Source organism: Eleutherodactylus coqui, chromosome 10 (assembly GCF_035609145.1).
Source record: "Eleutherodactylus coqui strain aEleCoq1 chromosome 10, aEleCoq1.hap1, whole genome shotgun sequence".
In the NCBI taxonomy this organism is placed as follows: domain Eukaryota; kingdom Metazoa; phylum Chordata; class Amphibia; order Anura; family Eleutherodactylidae; genus Eleutherodactylus; species Eleutherodactylus coqui.
In genome coordinates, this window is record NC_089846.1 from 7448778 (window position 1) to 7475179 (window position 26402).

Here is a 26402-nt window from a genome sequence, read left to right on the forward strand (position 1 = left end):
TGTGCAGCTTTAATAGGGAAGGGAGTGTCACCTAATTTACAGAAGCCGAGAAAACCGGAGGCGAGGATCACACCTGCAGAATCGGAGTCAAGGCCTGACGGACTGCGAACACTGAGCAGCACAATGGTGGATGAACCCAAGATTGAGCTCTTCATCAAGGTAAAGCAAGAACTTGGCTAGTATGCCCTGGTCTGCAGAGCGTTCTACCTGCAGATGCTTGCTACATCACGATCATGGCTGCTAACGACTGCAGCTTGAGAGTGGTGCTCTGCTATTGGAGCTTGCATTGAACATCTCTCTTCAATTTGACCCGTTCATGTTTATCAAGGGAGTCATTTTCATAATTACATTAACGAACTGAAAATGTCTCTATAGGCAACAAATATGGGGAAAAAATCAGGCTACTCCAAAAACTGGCAGCGAAGTGCTGCTGATGGATCTGGGATTTATTGTAATGAGTTTCTATTGAGTTATGAGGGGCCGTTTAACCCCTTGAAAACTCCCTGCAGCCTGGCTCATTAATAGCTTAATGCACAAAGCTATTAACAGACTCTTTATATAATCAGCTGTTAATAAGCTCAAAGGTCCTGAGTATTCATATAAACCATAATTAGAATAAAAATAGTCATAGTAAGATCTGTCAGCAGCGCGTCATCCGCTTGTTACTGTATGACGAACAGCAGAAACAGCTAAATGGCATAAAAAGTAACTGATAAATTACAAAGATGCGGAATGCAACATCTACTTGTGCTACAGTCTGAAGAATATAATCCTATAATACTGCCACCTATGTACAAGAATCTACTATAATACTGCCCCTTATGTACAAGAATATAACTACTATAATACTGCCCACTATGTACAAGAATATAACTACTATAATACTGCCTCCTATGTACAAGAATATAACTACTATAATACTGCCCCCCTATGTACAAGAATATAACTACTATAATACTGCCCCCCCATGTACAAGAATATAACTACTATAATACTGCCCCTCTATGTACAAGAATATAACTACTATAATACTGCCCCCCTATGTACAAGAATATAACTACTATAATACTGCCCCCCTATGTACAAGAATATAACTACTATAATACTGCCCCCCCATGTACAAGAATATAACTACTATAATACTGCCCCCCCATGTACAAGAATATAACTACTATAATACTGCCTCCTATGTACAAGAATATAACTACTACAATACTGCCCCCTATGTACAAGAATATAACTACTACAATACTGCCCCCTATGTACAAGAATATAACTACTATAATACTGCCCCCTATGTACAAGAATATAACTACTATAATACTGCCCCTCTATGTACAAGAATATAACTACTATAATACTGCCCCCCTATGTACAAGAATATAACTACTATAATACTGTCCCCCATGTACAAGAATATAACTACTATAATACTGCCCCCTATGTACAAGAATATAACTACTATAATACTGCCCCCTATGTACAAGAATATAACTACTATAATACTGCCCCCTATGTACAAGAATATAACTACTATAATACTGCCCTCTATGCACAAGAATATAAGTACTATAATACTGCTCCTATGTACAAGAATATAACTACTATAATACTGCCCCCTATGTACAAGAATATAACTACTATAATACTGCCCCCTATGTACAAGAATATAACTACTATAATCCTGCCTCCTATGTACAAGAATATAACTACTATAATACTGCCCTCTATGCACAAGAATATAACTACTATAATACTGCCCCCTATGTACAAGAATATAACTACTATAATACTGCCCGCTATGTACAAGAATATAACTACTATAATACTGCTCCATGTACAAGAATATAACTACTATAATACTGCCTCCTATGTACAAGAATATAACTACTATAATACTGCCTCCTATGTACAAGAATATAACTACTATAATACTGCCCCCTATGTACAAGAATATAACTACTATAATACTGCCCCCTATGTACAAGAATATAACTACTATAATACTGCCCCCTATGTACAAGAATATAACTACTATAATACTGCCCCCTATGTACAAGAATATAACTACTATAATACTGCCCCCTATGTACAAGAATATAACTACTATAATACTGCCCCTATGTACAAGAATATAACTACTATAATACTGCTCCTATGTACAAGAATATAACTACTATAATACTGCCCCCTATGTATCTGTTCTTTCAGGAGTCAAATTTTTGCAGCAGTTTTGCACCTGCAGTAATCCAAGGCGTACGGTGAAAGCTGCGGTTTATATGGCGTGGTTTTTTTTGTTTTTTTTTTCACCATGATTCACCTATGGGGTACAATTTGGTACGAGGAAATGTAACATTGTACGTGGCGCAATGATTCTGGGCAGGCCCCAGAGTCCGCTAGTGCCAGCGCAGGGTGTGGTGCCAGTAATTAAAAATGACGCCACTAATTAAATGAGTCACCTGGAAAACTCTCTATGAATTAGAAGCGTATTTTCCTCCATGTAATGTGGCCGGAGTCTGCAGCCTGGAGGGTTCTTCCTCATTTCACAAACCTTGCTGCACAGATCCCGTTGTACATATATTCCAACTTCAGAACAAAAAGAGGGACAGCCGTAGCGGTGGGCTTAGTGCATAATGGCAATTGTTTTTTGGTTAGTTTTTTACAGGCCACACCCTTCTGACACAAAGTAACGCCCTCTGTATCCCATCATAGTGCCATTCAGTAACCCCTTCATAGTAATAGTGTCCCTCAGTGATTACCTCCAAGTAATGGTGTCCCCCTTAGGAGCCCTAGTAGTAATAGTGTCCCCCTTAGGAGCCCTAGTAGTAATAGTGTCCCCCGTAGTGGTCCCAGTAGTGATAATGTTCCCTTCAGTGGCCTCAGAAGTAATAGCTATTCCCATTAGTAGCCCCAGTCTTAATAGTGACCCCCCCCCCCCCCCCCATAGTGGACTTCCAACCACCCAACAAGCATTAAACTCACTAGTTGCCCCGGTCCATGCGACTACTGACCTCTCTGCCAGTGTCTGCATGCAGGAGCTGCTGTCTCCAGACCAGGACTACCAGTGAGTTAAATGCTTGTTGGGAGGACAGATGGTGGTGGGTGGGGGGCAGGATATGCCTCCTGCCACCTGGGATAGCAAAACAGCGTCCTAAATCTGGGATTGTCCTGCAGAATCCGGGACTGTTGGGAGGCTTGCCATTGTGATCCAAATGGTAGCGGTGACTATAGAGGACTTCTCTGACCCTGATGCAGCACAGATGCCCTACGTAGAGTGGCTACTATCTGGTCACTTTCATTACATTGGGCCTAAGTGTGCCCCTTATTGTGCACTTTGCATAGAGGCTGCTGCCCACCCTTGCTTCACAGCCGGCCACACCGAGTGCAATAGTGTCTTCTTCCAGACCACGACGTGGTCTCGGGCAAATTCCAACCCGCCGACCAAGCATATTTTCAACATGGCAATCCTCGGGTTCTTAATTGCACTCACTATTACTACTGGGGCCGCTAACAGGGGAACTATTAGCATCATAATAATTGGCACCTAGGGTCTCGGGCACAACTTGTGTTGGACGGCACACGGACACCCCGTCTGGGCGCTGTGGGAGACGCCACGTATTGCAAGTTAGATTCTTGTGCGAGAAGTGCACAAAAATAGGACCTACTTCAGTTTTTTCATCTCACACCCTCTGAGCGCAAGAAAAAAACATCTGTGTAAATTAACCCATTGAAGACAAATGGGTTATTACTAAGACCAAGATCTGTGTGTCGCGCAATAGCACAAAACTCTCAACTTTTTTTCTCAGCCGTGTAAATATGGCCTAAGGGCGACACATAGAATCCTAGACTGGTAGAGGTGGAAGGGACCTCCGGGGTCATCGGGTCCAACCCCCTGCTCAGTGCAGGAGTCACTAAATCATCCCAGGGAGATGTCTGTCCAGCCTCTGAACACTTCCATTGAAGGAGAACTCCCCACCGCCTGTGGTAACCTGTTCCACTCATTGATCCCCCTCACTGTCTAATATCTAATTTGTGCAGCGTCTGAAGGGTTAACTCCCATAAAATCATTGCCTGTCAGCTCTGCTGCTCAATGTATCTCTTCTACCGTGTTATGTGGTACAAGTGAGGTGATAAATGTGAGTGCCTGAGAGCAGAAGTGGTGGTTATGATCTTCCATCTGCCCATGCTGTTGGAGGACCCACAGTGATGCAGGGAAGCACCTTTAGCTTCCTTGTATAGAAAATGGAGAAGAGACTCCCTATCGAGGAGCTGAGGATCTTCCCTTTTCCCCGATCCGCTGCAGAAACCGCAGGGGCACAGGGAGACATCTCTGGTTGCCTTGTGTCTAATATGGAGGAGGAGAGACATCCCTACCGCATGTGAAACGCATGAGAGAACAAGTGAGTCATAAAATCCCCCAAAGTGAGAGCAACCCCCAAACAATTATGTATAGAGTAACCTATCGTACCAGGTACCTGTTCACACTACAGGCATTATTTTTCCTGTGTGGCCGTCCGCCATTAGGATCACCACACAGAGGTATGTGATTGTGCCCCCCACTTGGATGTTCTGCAGGGTGCATCTAGGCTAAGCCTTTTCTTCAGGAATTGCCTGCCAGAGTGTATGTGGAGAGACCCCTACCTTTTACCTCCTCTGGAGTATTTCATGTCCAGGACCGGTGACATATAGATAACGTGGACTATAGGGCCGTATTGTTCCTCTGTTTCCTCCCAACCTCTGCGCTTCTGCCTGTAACTTTATGCAAGTGAATGATACCTGTAACTGCCTGTTTTGCAAAGTTCATTCCAAGTAAAGTTTTACCGGGCCTCAACTGTTCCTGAGGTCCCGAGGTACGACACACAAGTCTCTGTGTTTTATTACTCCGCCGTATAGGATAACGGTGTGGGAACGGTGGTGTCACGACGTGGTATATACACTTCTACAAACATTCCCCCTTGTGTTACCACTCGGCAATACCGTGACTAGGCCTCCGGCCACATACAAGTCCAGTGTTTCATTTCCCCGTGAAACCATCACAGCCTTTGGCGTCTCTAACAGGTCGCCACATGACCATGAGGTACTCCAAGCCATCTCCTCTATAACGTGTCTCACAGCTACTGATTTGAGGCCCTTCAGCTCTGGTCATGTGATGACAGCTCCCTTCCTCACACAGCATTCCATAGTGATGGGGGTCGTCGTCGTTAAGTTGTAAGGTGGTAACGCTTCAGTGTTTCCCCTTACTGAGTTGTGGCATACAGCCGCTGTCAGACTTGCCAATGGCAGCAAGTTCAAGCCCCACACCCTCCAGTCCGAGATCCGGTCAAGAGGGAGGCAGGGAGCAGGACAGTAGACTGCGCTTGCCAGCACCATTATACTGTAGCGCTGTGCCAGAGTCCCACCCCCCTCCTCTGCTGGCCAGAGCTACGAACCAGGAGGGGAGGCGGAGAGGCGCTTTGGGCAACATTTTCTTAGAAGTCTTCCTTGGGTGAGGCTGAATGAAAGGCGGCTCGGCCCGTCACCGGTGAAATAGTGGTGTCCCAGCTATGGAGATCCAGCCCCACATTAGGAATAGTGAGAGGGCTATTGACCCCAGGAAAGCGTGATGGCCTGTAAGCGCAATATAGAAGGGACTGTGCGGCATTATAGACAATGCAGAAGAGCAGCAAAGCTGGTGGCCATTAAAATAGGCTCCATAGTGAGCAGTTTTCCCATGCTGAGGAGCTCTCCAGAGAGACAGACAAAAGGGCCCTGAAGAACCTGGGGCCAAAGAAGCGAAGCATGGTCAAACACCCTCCAGACTCTCGGGCTGAAGCGCCTCATAGCGCTTGGGAAGAGACAGAGTCTAACATCACGGTGGCGGTGCTGAAGACCAGCAACAGACGCCTCTAAAGACCTGAGTAATGGAATCCGCACTGATAATGGACATCTACAGAGGATTCAAGTGAGCGTGCGTGGACTGCAACCTCCAGCATTGTGTAAGGTTTATTCCCTGGCCAAGGTGCGGGGAAACGGACTCACGGGACTGTGATGTCATTATAGGAGTTATGGCGCCATAGTTTCAGTGAGAGTGCAAGGGTTAAAGGGTGGATGACTGTAGTGTGATGTTATGTGCAATGGGTATGCTGATGTGTAATGTATCTGATGTGAACACCCCACCACCTGCTTCAAAGGTGCGGCTTGTACACTACCTCGCACACCCCCAAAGCCTCGTGGCCTTCGTAGTTCGCAGATCAGCAGAGTTGAGGGGGTATTCCGGAGACTAGGCGAAATGTTTAAAATTTCCCTGATGATCGCACTTCTCGCTATTATTCCAAATGCCCATCTAAATCATCAAACTGAACTCCAGTACCTTTTTTGCTGACCTGCGCCACCGCCGCATTACAGCAGCTTCAGATTTCTACATTATTTAAAATGGCCACTGATGACGACGATGATGATGGTTATCCGTTCAGTCGCGTCCGACCTTCAGTCACTCTATGGATCAATGTTCTCCACGCATTCCCGTCTTTCACAGCTTCTTTAAGTTCGGTGATTGTCATGTTGGTGGTGGCCTTGATTGTATCTCGCCATCTTGTTCTTTGTCGTCCTGATCTTCTCTTTCCACTGACCTCACCAAGCATGAATACTGTTTCCAGTGAGTTAGAACGCATCACGTGTCCAAAAAAAGAGATCCACTGTTTGATGATTTTGCCTCTAGTGATATTTTGACGCGATTTAACACTACCTTGTTCGTTGTCATGGTGGTCCAAGGTATCCGCAGCCCTCTTCTCCAGCTCCATAGTTCAAACACATCAATTTTCCTTCTGTCTGTTTTCCTGAGCGTCCGACTTTCGTAACCATTGGTCGTTATGGGAAAGACGATTGCATTGACCAGTCTGGTTTTTGTTGCAATACTAATATCCTTGCTTTTCCAGATATTTTCAATTCTTTGCATTATATTCCTACCAAGTGTAATCTGTCTCTTGATCTCAGGTCTAGATTGCCCGTTGCAATTGATTTTGGATCCAAGGAAGATGAAATCTTGGACCTACTCGATGACTTCTTGTTGATGTGTATGTTCACTGTACCGTTGCCTACTGCGACCATGATCAATGCCCGGAGCTTTCCTGTTGGGTAGTTGTTTCAGGGGCCATGTGACTTCTTCCTCCAGAATGCCCGGTTCTTGTTCTACTTGACGCATGTGATCCAGCGGGTTGTCTGTCTGATCGCCTGCATACAGCTCTGCTGTATATTCTTGCCACCTACGCTTGATTTGATCATCTTGTAATAATTTGCCACCTTGGTCTTTGATGGTTGCTGCCTTGCGTGGTGTGAACGGTGCCCGGTTCTGCTTCACATGGCGGAAGAGAGCCTGGGTGTGGCCTTGCTGGCTTGCTTCTTCCAGTTTCGTTCCAGTAGCGCTCCTTGTCTTGTCTGACTTTTCTTTGAAATTCCGCATTTAGCTGCTTTAGTTGCTTAGCACTTGTTGGAGATTCTGATGGATTGATCCGATAACCATTGCTGTCGTTTTGTTGATTTTTTGAAGGGGATGGTTTGTTCAGATGCATTCGGTGTGATGGATAAGATTTCCTCCCATAATTCATCAGGGTCTTTTCCGGTGGAGCTGAATGTTTCAAATCTGTTCTTTACTTTGCCTCGTATCGTGAAGGGATGTTGTCTACATCGAGACGGGGTATTGCTGGTGACCTTTTGATGTTGCTGAATCTGAGCTTCTTTCTTACGTCTTGGAGTTCATGAAGGAGCCAGAGTCCGCACCCGGAGGTGTTCTCACGGCCAGAATTGGGCTTTTCCAGCGCAGTTGACATAGGAAGTAGTCAATTTGGTTTCGGCGCACGCCATTTGAGGCTGTTCATGTGTACAAGCGGTGTTTCAGCTGCTCCAACCATGTGTTCACAATTAATAGGCAGTTTTCCGCACAACATTGAACCATACGGTCGCCTGCATTATTTCACTCGCCCAAACCGAATTTGCCAGCGACTGGTTGGTTTTCTCCAGAGCCGAGTTTTGCATTGAAATCCCCTGTTATAAAAGTGGTATCGTTGGCAGGGGTCTGATTGATTGCTGGAGATCGGCATAGAATTTTTCAATGTCCCCATCTGTTGCATCGGTCGTGGGCGCATAAACTTGCAGAATTGTGATCGAGCGAGGATTCCCATTGATGTGGATGGATATGATCCTATCATTTATGGCATTAAAACAACAGACAGCTTTGGCGACCACCTTGTTTGCGATGAATGCCACTCCATTACATTTGATGGTGTCCTTGCCTGAGTAGAAAACGGAGTAATCATCGCTATTGAAGAAACTGTTGCCTGTCCAGTGAAGCTTGTTGATGCCCAGCAGGTCCGTGTTGAGCCATTCCATTTCAATTTTTGGGATTTGCAGTTTGCCCATGTTCATGCCACGGACATTCCACGTGCCGATGTTGTGAATCTTTGAGAGACGCAAACGAAACCTTTCGCTTGGAGCTGCATCAGATGGGTTTGTCCTGTCCGTGTCATTAGTGCCCAAGTTATTTGAGTTTCGCCCTTGGTCTTCCTTGCTGGCTTGATCCGTGCCTTCCAGCGCCATACTTGGACTGATTTGGTTTTTATCCATAATGTATTTTGGTAGTGGAGTAGTTTGCCATTGCTTTCCCCACCCCATCCCATTTATCTGGGCTTGGGACCAGCATGCAGCTGTTGCCAACACCACGGCTGCTTTAAAAATGGCCACTAGGAAGAGCAAAAACTACATCTCCCACAATGCCGCACTGCCCATTACTGTAGGTTGCACATTCACGACTCTACAAACGGTGTCGCACTGAGCATGCCTGACCAATAAAACAGCAGAGCATACAGGACGTAACCACTGGATACCGATGGAGAACTAAGTGGGGGCGCAGGTAGAGCCTCACGTATCTCCGCACATGTGGGAAACAACTTGTAACAGGTTAATGTATTATAAAGCATATAACCGTCACTTTGAATCGCAGGAATACCCCTTTAAAGGCTGGCGCCAAGATAGAAAGATATAACTTTCTGATCAGTGGTAATCCAACCACTGGGACCCCCACAGATCCCAAGAACAGGGGTTCCCGAAGGTCCCTATATAAATGGGGCACTGGTTGTGCATGCTGCAGCTCCATTCATTTCAATGGGAACACTGGAGATTGCAGAGCGCTTGAGCTTGTAGTGATCCCACTACGGGAACCCCTGTTTGATGGCAAGGTTCGTGTGTGGTGCCGACCCCATGAACCCCAGTTGTCAACAACGCGCTGTGCAGGCTGGTGGTGGCTCCATACCAGTGTGGGGTGTTCTCATGGCATTGGTTGGGTCTGCTGGTCCACCTAAACATGTTATTGACCGGTGCCTGCTCTGTCACTACTTGGTGACCATTTGCAGCCCTTCGTTTCCCCACAATGATGGATATTGCGAAATTGATGCCACGTCACGTTGCTGCACTCTGCTGGGCTAGAGGGGTCCTACATGATATTAGTTCCTGTCCCATGACTTTTGGCATGTCACTAATCGGCTCAGCTAACCTGATGCTCAGCATATTTTGCTCCCAGGCGGCTGCTCTACAAACATCTTATTGCGCTCCCCATTGAACAGGCGAGTCGCCTCCTGCAGTTACAGAGCGATGCGGACACTGATCCATCTGGTTTGTCTACCTGCCGCCAACCCATCAGTATTTCCTCCTAGGTCCCTGAAGCAGTACCAGCACCCATGGGTGGGACCGATAGGTGGGAACTGGCACAAAAACCTTGTTTGTCTATTGTGTGGGGAGTCGGCCATCTTGGCAGTTACATAATGTCTGCTCTCCATGCCCGTTCTCACCGCCCGTGGATATTTGTAATTCCTTCGCTCTTCATCATGAGAGTTTTGTTAGCTGCAAAGTTTCACTTCAACCTACGGAAAAACATTTGTCAGCGACCAAAGATTTCCTTAATCTGTTAAAGGGGATCATCAGGTTGTTATACATAAAGTGTAATGGCATGGGCGCGGCATACTCTGACTTTGTAATATACCTGCAGGGGGGATTCAGTCCCTCTCAATACTGGGGTGGCGATCTAATGTGGGACCAAAGTAATAGGAAGGTGACAGCGCTGGGGGCACATGATGGGCATTACTTATTGTCAATCAGCTTTATTTATACTATCAGAGGCATCCATTCAATAAACTGCCTAGTGAAGGCATGAGGGGCGGAGCATAACAAAACACCAAGGCGGGACACTCGTATGCTCCGCCCCTCACGCACTTCACATAACAGAGAGCCTATCAGCATCGTCTGCAGGATTCTTATAAGGCTTGTCTTATTATTAATGATTTCCATAACATCTTGTTTTCTAGTCAAGTGAAGATGGAGAAAGTATTGGAGCAAATCCCTTCTCGCAACGTCTGGCCATGATCTTGATGTTCAAAGGATGCACCTTCACACTAAATACCGTGGACATGAAAAGGTGAGAGGAGCGAAGAATGTGCTATCCGCATAGCGGGGAGCAGAGCAACAGCGCAAATGTCAGAGGCGTATATCAATTTATAGCAGGAAAGTAACTTCACATATGGATGATGCTAATAGCCCTGGTGCAGTAACCCTTCCTACTATAATACTGCCATCTATGTACAAGAATATAACTACTATAATACTGCCCCTATGTACAAGAATATAACTACTATAATACTGCCCCCTATGTACAAGAATATAACTACTATAATACTGCTCCTATATACAAGAATATAACTACTATAATACTGGCCCCTATGTACAAGAATATAACTACTATAATACTGCCTCCTATGTACAAGAATATAACTACTATAATACTGCCCCCTATGTACAAGCATATAACTACTATAATATTGCCCCCTATGTACAAGAATATAACTACTATAATATTGCCCCCTATGTACAAGAATATAACTACTATAATATTGCCCCCTATGTACAAGAATATAACTACTATAATACTGCCCCTATGTACAAGAATATAACTACTATAATACTGCCCCCTATGTACAAGAATATAACTACTATAATACTGCCCCCCTATGTACAAGAATATAACTACTATAATACTGCCCTCCTATGTACAAGAATATAACTACTATAATACTGCCACCTATGTACAAGAACATAACTACTATAATACTGCCCTCCTATGTACAAGAATATAACTACTATAATACTGCCCCTATGTACAAGAACATAACTACTATAATACTGCCCCCTATGTACAAGAATATAACTACTATAATACTGCCCCCTATGTACAAGAATATAACTACTATAATACTGCCTCCTATGTACAAGAATATAACTACTATAATACTGCTCCATGTACAAGAATATAACTACTATAATACTGCCCCCTATGTACAAGAATATAACTACTATAATACTGCTCCTATGTACAAGAATATAACTACTATAATACTGCCCCCTATGTACAAGAATATAACTACTATAATACTGCCCCCTATGTACAAGAATATAACTACTATAATACTGCTCCCATGTACAAGAATATAACTACTATAATACTGCCCCCTATGTACAAGAATATAACTACTATAATACTGCCCCCTATGTACAAGAATATAACTACTATAATACTGCCCCCTATGTACAAGAATATAACTACTATAATACTGCCCTCTATGTACAAGACTATAACTACTATAATACTGCCCCCTATGTACAAGAATATAACTACTATAATACTGCTCCTATGTACAAGAATATAACTACTATAATACTGCTCCTATGTACAAGAATATAACTACTATAATACTGCCCCTATGTACAAGAATATAACTACTATAATACTGCCTCCTATGTACAAGAATATAACTACTATAATACTGCCCCTATGTACAAGAATATAACTACTATAATACTGCCTCCTATGTACAAGAATATAACTACTATAATACTGCCCCCTATGTACAAGAATATAACTACTATAATACTGCTCCCTATGTACAAGAATATAACTACTATAATACTGCCCCCTATGTACAAGAATATAACTACTATAATACTGCTCCCTATGTACAAGAATATAACTACTATAATACTGCCCCTATGTACAAGAATATAACTACTATAATACTGTCCCCTATGTACAAGAATATAACTACTATAATACTGCTCCCTATGTACAAGAATATAACTACTATAATACTGCCCCCTATGTACAAGAATATAACTACTATAATACTGCCCTCTATGTACAAGAATATAACTACTATAATACTGCCCCTATGTACAACAATATAACTACTATAATACTGCTCCTACATACAAGAATATAACTACTATAATACTGCTCCCTATGTACAAGAATATAACTACTATAATACTGCATCCTATGTACAAGAATATAACTACTATAATACTGCTCTCTATGTACAAGAATATAACTACTATAATACTGCCCCCTATGTACAAGAATATAACTACTATAATACTGCTCTCTATGTACAAGAATATAACTACTATAATACTGCCCCCTATGTACAAGAATATAACTACTATAATACTGCCCCTATGTACAAGAATATAACTACTATAATACTGCCCCATATGTACAAGAATATAACTACTATAATACTGCCCCCTATGTACAAGAATATAACTACTATAATACTGCCCCCTAAGTACAAGAATATAACGGCTATAACACTGCCCCCTATGTACAAGAATATAACTACTGTAATACTGCCCCCTATGTACAGGAATATAACTACTGTAATACTGCCCCCTATGTACAGGAATATAACTACTATAATACTGCCCCTATGTACAAGAATATAACTACTATAATACTGGGTCATAATACACAAGTGTGTAAGCTCTTCTCCCTTTTACACCTAGGGCCCCAGACGTCTTGAAGGACTTGGCTCCAGGGACGCAGCCCCCTTTTCTTATTTACAATGGTGAAGTCAAAACAGATGTAAACAAGATTGAAGAGTTTCTGGAGGAGAACCTGAAACCCCCTCGGTAAGATGGCGTCTAATATAGGGGGTGGGGTGGTCTGACCCAGTGATAGCAGGATGCTGTACATCTTCTAGCTTGTGGCTTCCACTAGATGTTATTTTCAGTGTGTGTCATTCTCTAGATGACCACTAGTTGGCGTATGCTATAGTCAGCTTCCACTGTATAGAGAGCTACAGTAGGAGGTGCTAATGATCTTTTTCTTCCCAGTTATCCATCTATGACTCCCAAATATAAGGAGTCCAGCACTGCTGGGAATGACATCTTCCAAAAATTTTCTGCGTACATCAAGAATCCGTGCCCGGCTCAAGAAGACAGTGAGTACCAGGAGTTCAGGTAGCTCAAGGTGGTCTCATCCTTCCATCCTTCCGGGGTCCGTAAAATGAGCACCCAGCTAGGTGGGGGTTAAAGAGGACTACGGAAGGCAAACCAGCCAAGAAAACGTCACAATGTGATGCCACCCGAGGAGTCGGTCAGAACTCAGTGCTTCTCCAGGAGACTTTACCTTTTACTGGAAGTAAACCAAGTAACACAATGAATGATCCCACCCTTAAAGGGGTTGTCCAGCGTTAGAAAAACATGGCTGCTTTCTTCCAAACACAGCGCCACCCTTGTCTGTAGGATTGTGTGTAGTATTTCAGCCCAGCTCATTGAACTGAACATGAGCTGAGCTGCAATACCAGACACAACCCACAGACAAGGGTGGCGCTGTGTTTCAAAGAAAGCAGACATGTTTTTCTAACCTTTCAAAGGGGCTTTCCGGGTTGTATAACATTAGGTCCGCCTTCTGCACCACATGAGCACCAGATAGAAGCCTTGTCATATCTTGACCATTATATTTGATATAGTGCCACTCTGTTTCATGTGGCTGTGTGTGGTACTGCAGCTCAGTCATATGAATTCTGGAATATGGGGTGATCATCCTTTCATTTTCCCGCTCATTGGTGGTGCCAGAGGTCGGACCCCCACCGATCCCACCATTATGACCTACCCCAGAGGTAGCAGTTCTGGTAATACCTCTAGAATGGCTCATCTGCCTTTGTTTCCAGATCTACAGAAGAATTTGCTGAGGTCGCTCCTGAAGTTAGACCTGGACCTGAAGAAGCCCCTGCCGCACGAGCTGACCTGTGACCCCAAACTGACCGTCTCTAAAAGGAAGTACCTGGACGGGGATAGCCTGACCCTCCCTGACTGCAACCTGCTGCCCAAACTCCACATCATCAATGTAAGCCATATCTTCTCCTACATCCATTGGAAGCTCAGATAATGTAAAAGTTGTGCTTGCTCTGGGGTTGCCATGGTAGCTATCTACTTCTTGTCATGTGACCATCATTAAGAGTGTTAAAGTTTAAAGCTTTATTCTAAGAATGGTCAGCAGTGCCTGGGTATACATATATTTACAGAAGGGGGAGGAGCTACAAGCACACCCAAAACAGTGTGGAAATAATAGAAAATGCCAATTTATGACGTTGTTTCACGTAGTCCTGTGGTGCGGAGCACACGGAACAGAGCAGGCCGGCCCCCTTACTTTTATAGCTTTGAGTCCCACCTCTGCTGTCCTCTTCGTGACATTACTGAGGGTAGGCTAAGTAGTGACATCACCGAGGGTAGGCTAAGTAGTGACGTCACCGAGGGTAGGCTAAGTAGTGACATCACCGAGGATAGGCTAAGTAGTGACGTCACCGAGGGTAGGCTAAGTAGTGACCTCACCGAGGGTAGGCTAAGTAGTGACATCACCGAGGGTAGGCTAAGTAGTGACGTCACCGAGGGTAGGCTAAGTAGTGACATCACCGAGGATAGGCTAAGTAGTGACGTCATCGAGGGTAGGCTAAGTAGTGACGTCACCGAGGGCAGGCTAAGTAGTGACCTCACCGAGGGCAGGCTAAGTAGTGACCTCACCGAGGGCAGGCTAAGTAGTGACCTCACCGAGGGCAGGCTAAGTAGTGACCTCACCGAGGGTAGGCTAAGTAGTGACCTCACCGAGGGTAGGCTAAGTAGTGACCTCACCGAGGGTAGGCTAAGTAGTGACCTCACCGAGGGTAGGCTAAGTAGTGACCTCACCGAGGTCAGGCTAAGTAGTGACATCACCGAAGGTAGGCTAAGTAGAGGCGCAGAGATTCTTATTGGAAACCCAATTTAACATTTCGGCCATATTTCCCTAGGAGGCACTCCAATAGGGCACCTATGGCCGCCATGTTTCATATCATGAATTTACCTACAAGTGGATACCAAACATGATATGTGGCAGATGTTTAGCTTCGCAGGCATGTGATTCTGTGGGTCCCAGGGGGTCGCACAGTGATGGGAGTGAAGGCACTATGTCTGCGGTACACTCACTGTTTTGAAATATAATTTCGGTTGAGCTGGACCTTCATATACCCCATAATATCCCTCATTGATTTTTCCATGTCCCATCTCAGTGGAGGGAAATCGCAGTCAGCAGGTCTGGAGGATGCGTTTTGCAGGCAGGATGGGAGACAGTGGTGCAGGGCTATAAATAATGGACATACCCTTGTATCTTGGCTACCATTACCACGAAGGGCTTTCTTGGATCAAAGGCCCCTCCGGTCCAGGCGTGAACGGCAATGGAATGGGTATTGATGAGCTCCGCTTGGCAGGAAGTAACCATCTGCCTAGATCCACACAGCTTTCCCCAGACCGGAAAGGTGCCAGATTGACACGGGAAGTTGGGTGATGATCTACCAGTCTCATTTCATCACACGTACGGCAGCCATATTGATTATCACACCGCTTTCAGCAACTCAAGGATGTTTTTTCCGTTCTTTCCTCCAGGTTGTGTGCAAACATTACCGCAATTTTGAGATCCCCAAAGACCTGCAGGGCATCTCCCGCTATCTGCAGAACGCTGAGGAGCTGAAGGCCTTCAAGTACACCTGCCCCCACCCCGATGAGATCATCCTCTTCTACCGGGACATGGTCAAGAAAATGCCCTAGACGGCCTGCAAGAGGTCAAACTGTACCTTCCAGCATAAAACAGACCGCCATCCACCGCCAGAGACATTGTGACCGGCGGCAGCTGAGCTTATGATAGGTGCCCTATACAAGAAGTTCTCACCCTGTGGTCCCCCATAGTGCCCTGTCATTATGGGGGGCTTGCTTACAGAGGACCCCTCACCGCTTCTTTTATCGTAAATACATGTATTCCATGTGGAATAGTTTCAGGACCGTCTTTCCTTATAACTCGACTTTGTGTTGTCCCTCTGTTATTCCTCCAGGAAATCTATGCAGAAATTGACAATTGAGCTTTACTATTCCTCTTGTCCTATGGAAAGCCCCGACACAGTCTGATACTGTCCAATCCGTAGCCTTGTGTGCCTCTAGGGACTAGGGTTCAATCCCCGCGTGGATCAGGTAGCCGGCTCAAGGGTGACTTGGCCTTCCATCCTTATAAGATGAGCACCCAGCTTGCTGGGGGGTAAAGATGACCGGGGAAGGCAAACCACCCCGTAAAAACAGTCGGGCATCACCCGAGGAGTCGGTCGTGACTCGGTGCTGCACCAAGGGGGCTTTACGTACCCAGCCACACGATAGCGGATACCTGTGACACGACCACTGGAACTCCGACTAATCCCAAGAGCAGGACGCTGTGGCGCCCCTGATTGAACGGAGTGGCGGTTGTACATGTGCGCCACTGCTCCATTCATGTCAGTGACGGCGCCGGAGACAGCCAAGCGTTCGGATGAGGAAAACACGTATTTACTAGAACGGTCGCGTTCACAAGGTGAAATCTGCAGCCAAAATCTCCCATTCATCTCAATAAAAATCCGTGCCGTATAGATCTCGTAGCGGTACCGCGATCCGCGGCTCGGATGATGAGGCCGATCCAAGTGGGATTTTTCTGATGCAGATTCCACCATGTGACCGGAGAGGCTGCAGACCGCTATCTCTACACCAGACGTCAACTACAGCGCAAAAAAAAAAAAAGAAAATCACGCCAGAAATTCATTTTATTGAAAAACCATTACACACCGTACGCGGAAATACTAAAATAGTCCCATAAAAAAAACACATCAAATCGGAATAAAAATGCACGTTTTTCCCCCCATGTTAATGCAACTTATAGAAATTGCTGCTTCAGCTGTTTAGTAACTACAACTCCCAGCATGCTGTACGTAAACCCGATAGTCGCTGCGTCTCTTCAGCACCAGTTTAAAAAATAAATAATTATTTTGTGAAATGATGGCAGCCATTTTATGGTTATTATTTGCCAGCACCACATGTCGCCATTTTGAGTCTGTGCCATTCTGTCGGCTCGCTGCGCACAGGAACGGCAGCCATTTTGTTTGTTTTATATGGAATTAAAGTCACTTGGTGCTAAAACATAGACTGACAACATATATTTGCCCGTATTACAAAATGGCTGCCATCATTAAACCACGCCCATTCCAATTCCATCCAAATCATTCAATAGCAGCTTAATAGAAAAATTAAAGACCAAAAGCTACGCGGGTAATTTTTTTAGTCATTCCGAACATCAGCCGTGCCAGATTATCATAAACGCTTCCCTGCCGTGACGCTGCACCAAACGACTAATTAATCGCCTGCGTAGCAAAGGCCTAAAAAGAAAAAAAAATAAAGATATTTTCTTCATTGATGTAAATGGAAGTTATTTATCTGTTTACTTGCTGATATGTACTAATGTAAATAAAAATGGTTTTAAAGACAAAGTCATGTGACTGCGCCGGATTACACAAATACGGGGGAACCAAGAAATCTTACTCTCCAATGTTGTAGTATCACAAGTCACCTGTAGGTGGTGCTGCTAGTTGTAATTGAAGTTGCACTTGACCAAATGGGCCTTAGAAAATATGGTTGCTATGGCGGCACATAGCAACCAATCAGGAACCAGCTGCTTCTTTTCTAGTAGAAGGGAGAAAATGAAAGCAGCGCTGTGATTGGCTGGAGCCCTCCATCTCAGGTCTGTGGTGTTTCCTCACAGAAGGTGCGGCGGACATTTTGTATGTTTTGTCCGCATGGAGAGGTTTTGTTTTTTTTAACCCATTTACCGCTTTTTCCTGCCGGGTCATGTGGGGAAACTTGTCAGCGGAACAGTTAGCACTAACAGCCGCTCCATTTGGCGCAAATCTGCTGCCGATTCTACAACCTCAGCAGAAGGGATGAAATCTGCTGACCGCTATGTCTGAACGTACCTGCGGCCGTATTCACAGGATTTGCCGCGGACTCTTCACACGGAAAAACTTGCGACATTTACAGTGGCAGATATGCGGAAGAGATTTTCAAAATCTAGTCAGTCAGGAAAAAATCTGCACTAATCAGTACGAAAATGTACACGCAGCATTTTGAACACTGCGCTAAACGTGGTATAACGCTTCCATTAATTTCACTGGGGCCTCGCAGACATGCGTTCAATTTCGGCTCTGGATGGCACGATTTTGAGCGCTGTCTGCTCTATTTTTCAGCGTTTAGCGCACCTCATCACCTATCACAATGATGGGGTGCGCTAAAAAACGCTGTCGGCAACAGGAACCTGCGTCCGAAAACCAAAGTTAAACTGCGGCAAAGCGCCAAAATCAAAATTGCGGCCGCCGGTGTGTGGGGGAGCGGCCTGAGTCAGCAGTACATCAACTTTAGCAGCGCATTTTCAGCGCAAAATCCCCCTCTTCCAACGAGAGGATGAAACCGGCAGCAGAACCCGCAGTTGGCGTGAATATAACCTTGGGTTGCGTTCACACGTATCGGATTTGGGGCGTATTGTGACTTCCAACAGGCGCACCACGCGACACAGAGCTATGGCGTTCCACAGCAATACCCACGGGTCGAACTGCTGATTTTGATGCGGAAGTGCGGGCAGATTTTAAAAGCCAATTTCAATTCCGCATCAAAATCCGCAGGCTGAGGGCGCATTCACACGACCGTATTTTCATTGCGTATTACGAACGCGAGGCCCGGCCGCATGATACGCTGTAAATGGAGGCAATGAAAGTAAATGTATTTTTTTTATCCATTCACATTCGTGTATAAACACTGCGTGAGGAAAATATCGCAGCGCGCTCTTCTACTCCATGTGCAGCGGCAGTGCGATACATTTCTACGGGCAGCGATGCGTTCGCAACCCCGCAATGAAACAGAAGTCACACTGTGCAGGTCCATGTGTGTTACATCCGCGGTCATGCGCAGTGCAGTCACCATCCTACATTGTGGTAGCCGGCCCCGTTGGCATCACACAGACAGGTAGAACACTGTAGGACCCCCACAGTGGCGGTCGTGCGAATGAGCCCCAACTCCGTCTACGTGAAAGGTACCAAATGGGGAAAACATGAACGTCCCAAGGAGGCGTCTGCCTGCAGTTTTCACACCGTTACCGTAGTAACCGCTTCATACACAATCCGGCCCCTAGAAGGAGTCGTCGTTTCCCTTTTCGCCGCAGGGTCACCTCATCACCGGGACATCACGACCTTCATGTGACATTGTGCTACACCGCATGTCCTACTTACAAACGTAGCGTCCATCCTACTGGCAAGTAACAAGTGTGAGTGGTAAGAGTTTGACTAAAGTGGCGAGGACCTCCACGGCGACTATTTGTCAGAGCCGCCACAAGGTCATGCGCCAATTCCACAATCTCAAGGTTTCCTTATGTTGGACTCCGACCATCTTGGAATTCTGTTAGCCATCTTGTGACTTTTTCTCCCGATCCACATGTAAACAGCGATATAGTGGTAATTCCATGGCTTTATTGGTTGGGGATCAGATGCCGCCATGACACCCTGCCCTAATACAGATGTAGCATTTCTGCCTTCTTGCCTTGCAGAGAGACCGCGAAAGTTCACAAAATGTCTGTCATCGTCCGGCGCGGTCACCAGCAGGTCCTCAGGATTCTTCAAAAGCGACCCCCTTGGCTGCCTTTTTGCTACAAGAAAGCATCAGGTTAGTGGGGGTCAGTATCTACTACCACTGAAGCCTGCAGTGTAAAGCATGGAGGTTTGTATTCTAGTTGCCATGGCGTTGTCCATATCTACTTACCAGACCTCACACGTGAGGATATGGATATCCAGTATAGACTAGGGGACAACATGTATTACCTGCAGACACAGACCTTGGACACAGCAAGCAGAAGGAAATCCTCCATACTTTACCCTGCAGGCTGCATGCAAAAGTCAGAACACAGTGTGAATGCAGGAGACATCCTGTTACCTCTTACATCCTGGATTAATGAGCGATTCCCCAGGAAGCCTCTTCTTGGCGTGCACTGAGGACCCCCCGTGGCCGATCTTACGAGCGCTAACATCTGCAGACACAAAGAAAAGAATCACAACTCCTTGCGCCGCCGCCCTCGCCTAAAGACCTGTGCAGCCATTTCGTAGGCGAGTGTAATATGCATGTAATACACGAAGAATAGAACCCATTGCTTTTAATGGATTCGCTCACATCTGCGTATTTTTTCACGTAATTTTCAGTTCCGTGAAAAAAAAAGCACAGCATTTTACACGCAGAGAAGGCTTTGCAGGAAACCTGCATACTTGCAAAAAAAAATCAATAGGTCCTTCTGCGGGTTTTTTGTGCGTGTAAATACACGGCATATTTATGCACACAAAAACCCGCAAGAATGGGAAAACACCCGCAGGCAGCTGCAGTTTCCAGACACGTAAATACGCAACATATTTACGTAACCGAAACCTATGTGAATGAGCCCTTCGTTATGGCTCTAGCAGTGAAAGCTGGATGATGTCAAGGCCGGCGTCTAGAACAGCTGGAGGACGTTTGCAGCTCGCTAGTGGCGGCCATTTTGTTAGTTACTCCACAACTTGCAAAACAAAAGGAAAAAAAAAAAGATAAAAAGTTGTAAATGTCTTCCCCAAGATGTGATTGTTCTCAGCAAGAGAAACCACGTAATCTTGTAGAAATGATACCTTTTAATGGACCTACAATCCACAACTAGAGGTACTAAGGAAAACCGCAAAGAAACTCCACCATACCTGCACAAGGATGACCGTCTGACCACCATATTCCCGGACCCTCCACTTCTGTGTTACAGGCAACCTCCTAACTTGAGGAACTTTATAATCAGGAGTGCATTGTCCTCCGACACACAAAAAGGAGCTTATCCCTGTAATGTGAGGAGCTGTAAGACCTGCTGACATGTACGGACCGCAGACAGGATACATAACCCCAACACACAGCAGGACTATAAGATCCCTGTAATGTAAGGAGCTGTAAGACCTGCTGACATGTACGGACCGCAGACAGGATACATAACCCCAACACAGAGCAGGACTATAAGATCCCTGTAATGTAAGGAGCTGTAAGGACCTGCTCACATGTACGGACCGCAGACAGGATACATAATCCCAACACACAGCAGGACTATAAGATCCCTGTAATGTAAGGAGCTGTAAGACCTGCTGACATGTACGGACCGCGGACAGGATACAGATCCCCAACACACAGCAGGACTATAAGATCCCTGTAATGTAAGCAGCTGTAAGACCTGCTGACTTGTACGGACCGCGGACAGCATACATAACCCCAACACAACGCAGGACTATAAGATCCCTATAATGTAAGGAGCTGTAAGACCTGCTGACATGTACGGACCGCGGACAGGATACATAACCCCAACACAGCAGGACTATAAGATCCCTATAATGTAAGGAGCTGTAAGACCTGCTGACTTGTACTGACCGCGGACAGGATACATAACCCCAACACACAGCAGGACTATAAGATCACTGTAATGTGAGGAGCTGTAAGACCTGCTGACCTGTACGGACCGCAGACAGGATACGGATCCCCAACACACAGCAGGGCTATAAGATCCCTGTAATGTAAGGAGCTGTAAGACCTGCTGACATGTACGGACCGCGGACAGGATACATAACCCCAACACACAGCAGGACTATAAGATCCCTGTAATGTAAGGAGCTGTAAGACCTGCTGACATGTACGGACCGCCGACAGGATACATAACCCCAACACACAACAGGGTTATAGGATCCCGGGACATTCACATGTTCCACGTCTGATGTTATGTACCTGATCCGCTGCAGTAAATGTCATGTTGGGGGTCTTTATGTTGGAGAAACAGGACAAAAGCTGAAAGCAAGGATGAGGTCTCATCGCCACACGATTAAACACAGAAAGAGAGAATTACCTGCAGCCGAGCACTTCTCTAACCGTGGACATGACATAGGAGATATGAGAGTTTTGATATTGAAGGGTGGTTTCAAGTCACAAAACCACAGAAGAATTTGGGAATATAAATTGATAACAACCTTTGACACGCCGAATACGGGGTTAAATTATTCCCCAGGATTTATGGGTGAATGGGAAGTGTGAGACAGATAAGACCCCCATCAACAGTAATTCAGGGACCATAAACTGTCACTCCCTTATCAGTGTTTAGCTAAAAATGTTTGTGTAACTCTTGTAGCATTTCTAGCCTGACAACCCCCCAACAGCCCCCCCCCCCCAAGTAATTCAGGGACCATAAAACTTTCACTCCGCTATCAGTGCCTAGACAAAAAAAGTTTGTTTGCTGTTGCAGAATTCTTTTCAAGTGCGAACCAATCCTATCCATGTCTGTGCCTTGTCATAAGTATGTATGTTATAAGTGTGTATAAATATCCAGGCCTCTTCAGATCTATTCCATTAAGCCTGAAGAAGAGCCCGAGAGGTCCTGAAAGCTCGCTGTAACATCATGTATTTTTGTTAGCCATTAAAAGGTCTCATATCTACAAGATTACCCGGTTTCTGTTGCTGGGAACAATCACATTTTCCCAAAAAAGACATTTCTCTCTATTCCGCCAACCTGGGATGAGAAGCTGATGGTTCCTCTGCGATTCTTTCACTGGACTGATGGACGCAGCAGCGCTCGCCTCTTGATCTGAAAAATGAAGTACGAAAATAGCAAATGCAAATGCGCCATACATTTTTCATCATTTACGCGGTCATAAATACACTTCAAATCTTCACCCATTGCTGGTGGACAGCGATCTGTCTGACTGCAGCGGCTAGAGATGCGCCTTCAGTGCTCCTTCAGATGGGCGTGGAGGAGCCCAGACTAAAACACAGACTAGAACCCATTGATTTCAATGTGTTCGTGCTCTTAAGCACGCTTTGCACGCGCAAAAAAAATAGGACCTGCTCTATTTTCCGGTGTATTGCGCAGCGTAACCCCCATAGAAGTCTATGGCAGGGAAGAAATTATGCGAGAGGAAGAGTGTGCCACTGCGCAAAATATAGGAAAAAAGGAAAGCTGGACCTCATTGGGCTTTAAATAGCCAATCAGTTCCACGGAAAAGAGAGTCACGCGTGTGAACTGGCCCTGCGTGCAAAACGGACAGCAATAAACACTGACACGCACGCAACACCCCGATTACCAGGCTCTTCAAATATCGTTCAGGCGGACAAGGGTGGCGCTGTGTTTGGAAAAAAGCAGCCCTGTTTTTCTATCCCAGGACCACCCTTTTATTACGAGATACGCGCCTCTACATTCACACATCTTACTCCAGCGCAGATTATACGCAGCCGTGGAAACACGTGTCCTGGTCCACTTGCCCCTACATCTCATAGAACACACACCAGCAAGTCATTCCCTATACAGACTCTGAACCAGCAGGGGGCAGCACTCCAGGATTCTCCAGGTACCAAACAAAAAACCAGCAGAATTGTGAATGCAGCTCTGGATGTGACTACAGTAGATGATGTGATAAAGCCCAGGATACAAGGTTAGCCCACAGTATATGCATATGATCTTATGTATAGGTTACGCGGTGCGTCCATAAGAGTTACATGGAACATAGTGGTATATTATACATGCAGGAGAGGGATTATAGAAAACATGTCCGTCATAGGATGGCAATTTAAAGGCAAGTCTGTCACTTGCAATACTACTTTTCACCACTGTTGGCAGCACTGATTTCCTATACATGGCGATGCAACAGCGCCCTCCAGTTCCCTTCTAGCGGAGATCTTATTCAGTGACTGTACCTTTAAGCTGCACCTCCAACCTCCTCACATGATCCGACAAATCAAACAGCACCTCCTGGACCAGCGCTCGCGCCTCCGAGACCGGAAGCTTCAACATGTCCAGGGTAACCTTCCCAGAATCCACCTGGAAAGACAAGCCTGCAATGCTGCCCCGCACGTCCAGGACGGGGGGGTGAGTCTGGAACTTTTCCCTGTAGAGAGACACGAGTTGGAGGGATTTCATTAACATTTGTTCTTCACAGACCGAGACTTCTGTAGCCGTGTATTTAGGGCCACAAGTCGGGGCCTTTCATAGAAAATTATAGACAAGATGGCCGCTGTGTGGATTTAGTCAACATGGAACCCTGAACTCCTCCCACAGCGCTTATATGGTCATCTTTATGGTATTTTACAGTTCTTTCAACTCCAAACTCACCAAAACTGTGCCAGCCAGAAAACCACAAGATGTTCCAGAACAGTGCCACCACCACCCCGGTGCCAGCCACAACACTATCCTACCACTCAGTGCCACCACCCCGGTGCCAGCCACAACACTCTCCTACCACTAAGTGCCACCACCCCGGTGCCAGCCACAACACTCTCCTACCTCTCAGTGCGGGCCTTAGGTCAGATGGCACCCGATGTGGAATTATTTTTGAACCGCCCCCCCATTAAGAAAAAAAAGTTCATTGATAGTCTTTCTGTATTTTACTTGAACAGAAAGCAGCAAGATAGTAGTGTGCCCACACAAGAACCGGCCAGTGTATACACACAGCCCCAGAACCAAGCTCCGGGCATACACACAGCCCCAGAACCAAGCTCCGTGCATACACACAGCCCCAGAACCAAGCTCCGTGCATACACACAGCCCCAGAACCAAGCTCCGTGCATACACACAGCCCCAGAACCAAGCTCCGTGCATACACACAGCCCCAGAACCAAGCTCCGTGCATACACACAGCCCCAGAACCAAGCTCCGTGCATACACACAGCCCCAGAACCAAGCTCCGTGCATACACACAGCCCCAGAACCAAGCTCCGTGCATACACACAGCCCCAGAACCAAGCTCCGTGCATACACACAGCCCCAGAACCAAGCTCCGTGCATACACACAGCCCCAGAACCAAGCTCCGTGCATACACACAGCTCCAGAACCAAGCTCGTGTTACCAGGTGGACAGCTGCACTTCGGAGCATCAGAGGGAAGGAGACAGAGATTGATGCATTTACTTTACAAGACGCTGCCACATGGAGGAAGAAGATCATTTGGCCGAGCAGACCAAGGGGGACAATCATCCCCCCATAATTTTTGTGCCTCCCCCCACAAGCTGGTGGCCAGCACCCCATATGATTGTGAAACCAATAGTGGTGCGACACGGGTTCAGGGTGGCACAGCGATGACAGACTGAGGCGATAAATCGTATTAAAGTATATTTTACTGAATGGGTTAATTAGGTCTTTCGTTCCATAGGAGGTGCGGTTGCTTTAAACGTTACATAAAACGGAAGTCGCACGTTAATAACCCGTATCTCTGTCCCCGTATTCTGCCGCACGCGGGATGAATGCACCGGAGGGGCGCGGGTACTTTGTACCATCCAGTGCCTCCATCTTAGTAGTAATAGTCCGCACTCAAATATCACACGCCATATCATTCCTCCAGCCACTACCTTGCGGCCCGACGCACCGACATCCTAGACTCCGGAGCTGCGCCTCACTGCGGACTCACGCACTGGAGGTGCGAACAGATATCTCGGGTACATTGCCATCTCACAACGGCACATAGCGCTGTTAACCCCGTCGTGTCCTGTCCCCCGTCACCACGTCTTGCACATTGCATCAACCAACCTCATAACTCATCATTGTCAGTCCCAGCATAATTATAGCGCCCAGTCCGTAAGCGTCTGCCATAGTCTCTAGTGTGCGCACACTAACTGGTCTTACTCCATTCCCGCAGCATTCCCAGGTCTGCGGTGCTCTTTCAGGGATAGAGTCCCCTGCGGAAAGGAAGACTCCCTCTCCTTTCTTGCAGTCTGTCTTGGCCCCCTGGTAATCAGTGCGACTTTGGTCATCTCTTGAGCGCTGCCTACCGCCAGCATGGGGGCAGTGCCCGGGTACGCACACCACCAGTATTATTAATGGCACTGGGGTAGTTCTTGTACCAGAGCCCAGGAGCTTCCCGCAGTGCCACTACTATAGTGCTGCCACTGAACACCCAAACTGTGCCAGCCAGCAGTGCCGTCACCAGGGTTCTGTCCTGCGGGGAGATCTGAGCGCCCAGTTTATCGATGCGCCACATTGTCTTATCTGATACTTTACTCATTATACAAGTCCTAAAGTTAACTATGAGCAATGAAAACTTACCGCAACCTGTCCACGAGGTCCTGCGAGGTCACATTACGAATCGCATCCTAAAATACAAAAATATGAAGAAACGTCCTGGAAAATTAAATTAGTGCATGATGATGTCACTGCTGGGA

The 26402-nt window shown here is 46.1% G+C and overlaps 2 protein-coding genes across 2 annotated transcripts in view; one reads left to right on the top strand and one right to left on the bottom strand.

The window, feature by feature from the left end:
- On the top strand, positions 1 to 17666 carry CLIC3 (chloride intracellular channel 3). The gene is made up of 6 exons (XM_066580139.1): positions 1 to 159; positions 10332 to 10441; positions 12859 to 12984; positions 13189 to 13295; positions 14028 to 14203; positions 15772 to 17666. Exons 1-6 carry the CDS (start codon positions 124 to 126, stop codon positions 15931 to 15933), a joined length of 717 nt encoding a protein of 238 aa, XP_066436236.1. The 5' UTR covers positions 1 to 123; the 3' UTR covers positions 15934 to 17666.
- PAXX (PAXX non-homologous end joining factor) overlaps positions 16929 to 26402 on the bottom strand; it is a 12656-nt gene continuing 3182 nt past the window's right edge. The window contains exons 3-7 of the mRNA XM_066580140.1: positions 26287 to 26333; positions 23947 to 24137; positions 22766 to 22840; positions 20152 to 20245; positions 16929 to 19867 (exon numbers count right to left, since the gene is read on the bottom strand). Coding sequence (XP_066436237.1) covers positions 19828 to 19867; positions 20152 to 20245; positions 22766 to 22840; positions 23947 to 24137; positions 26287 to 26333 — 447 coding nt within the window. The 3' untranslated portion in view covers positions 16929 to 19827. The remainder of the gene's footprint in view (positions 19868 to 20151; positions 20246 to 22765; positions 22841 to 23946; positions 24138 to 26286; positions 26334 to 26402) is intronic.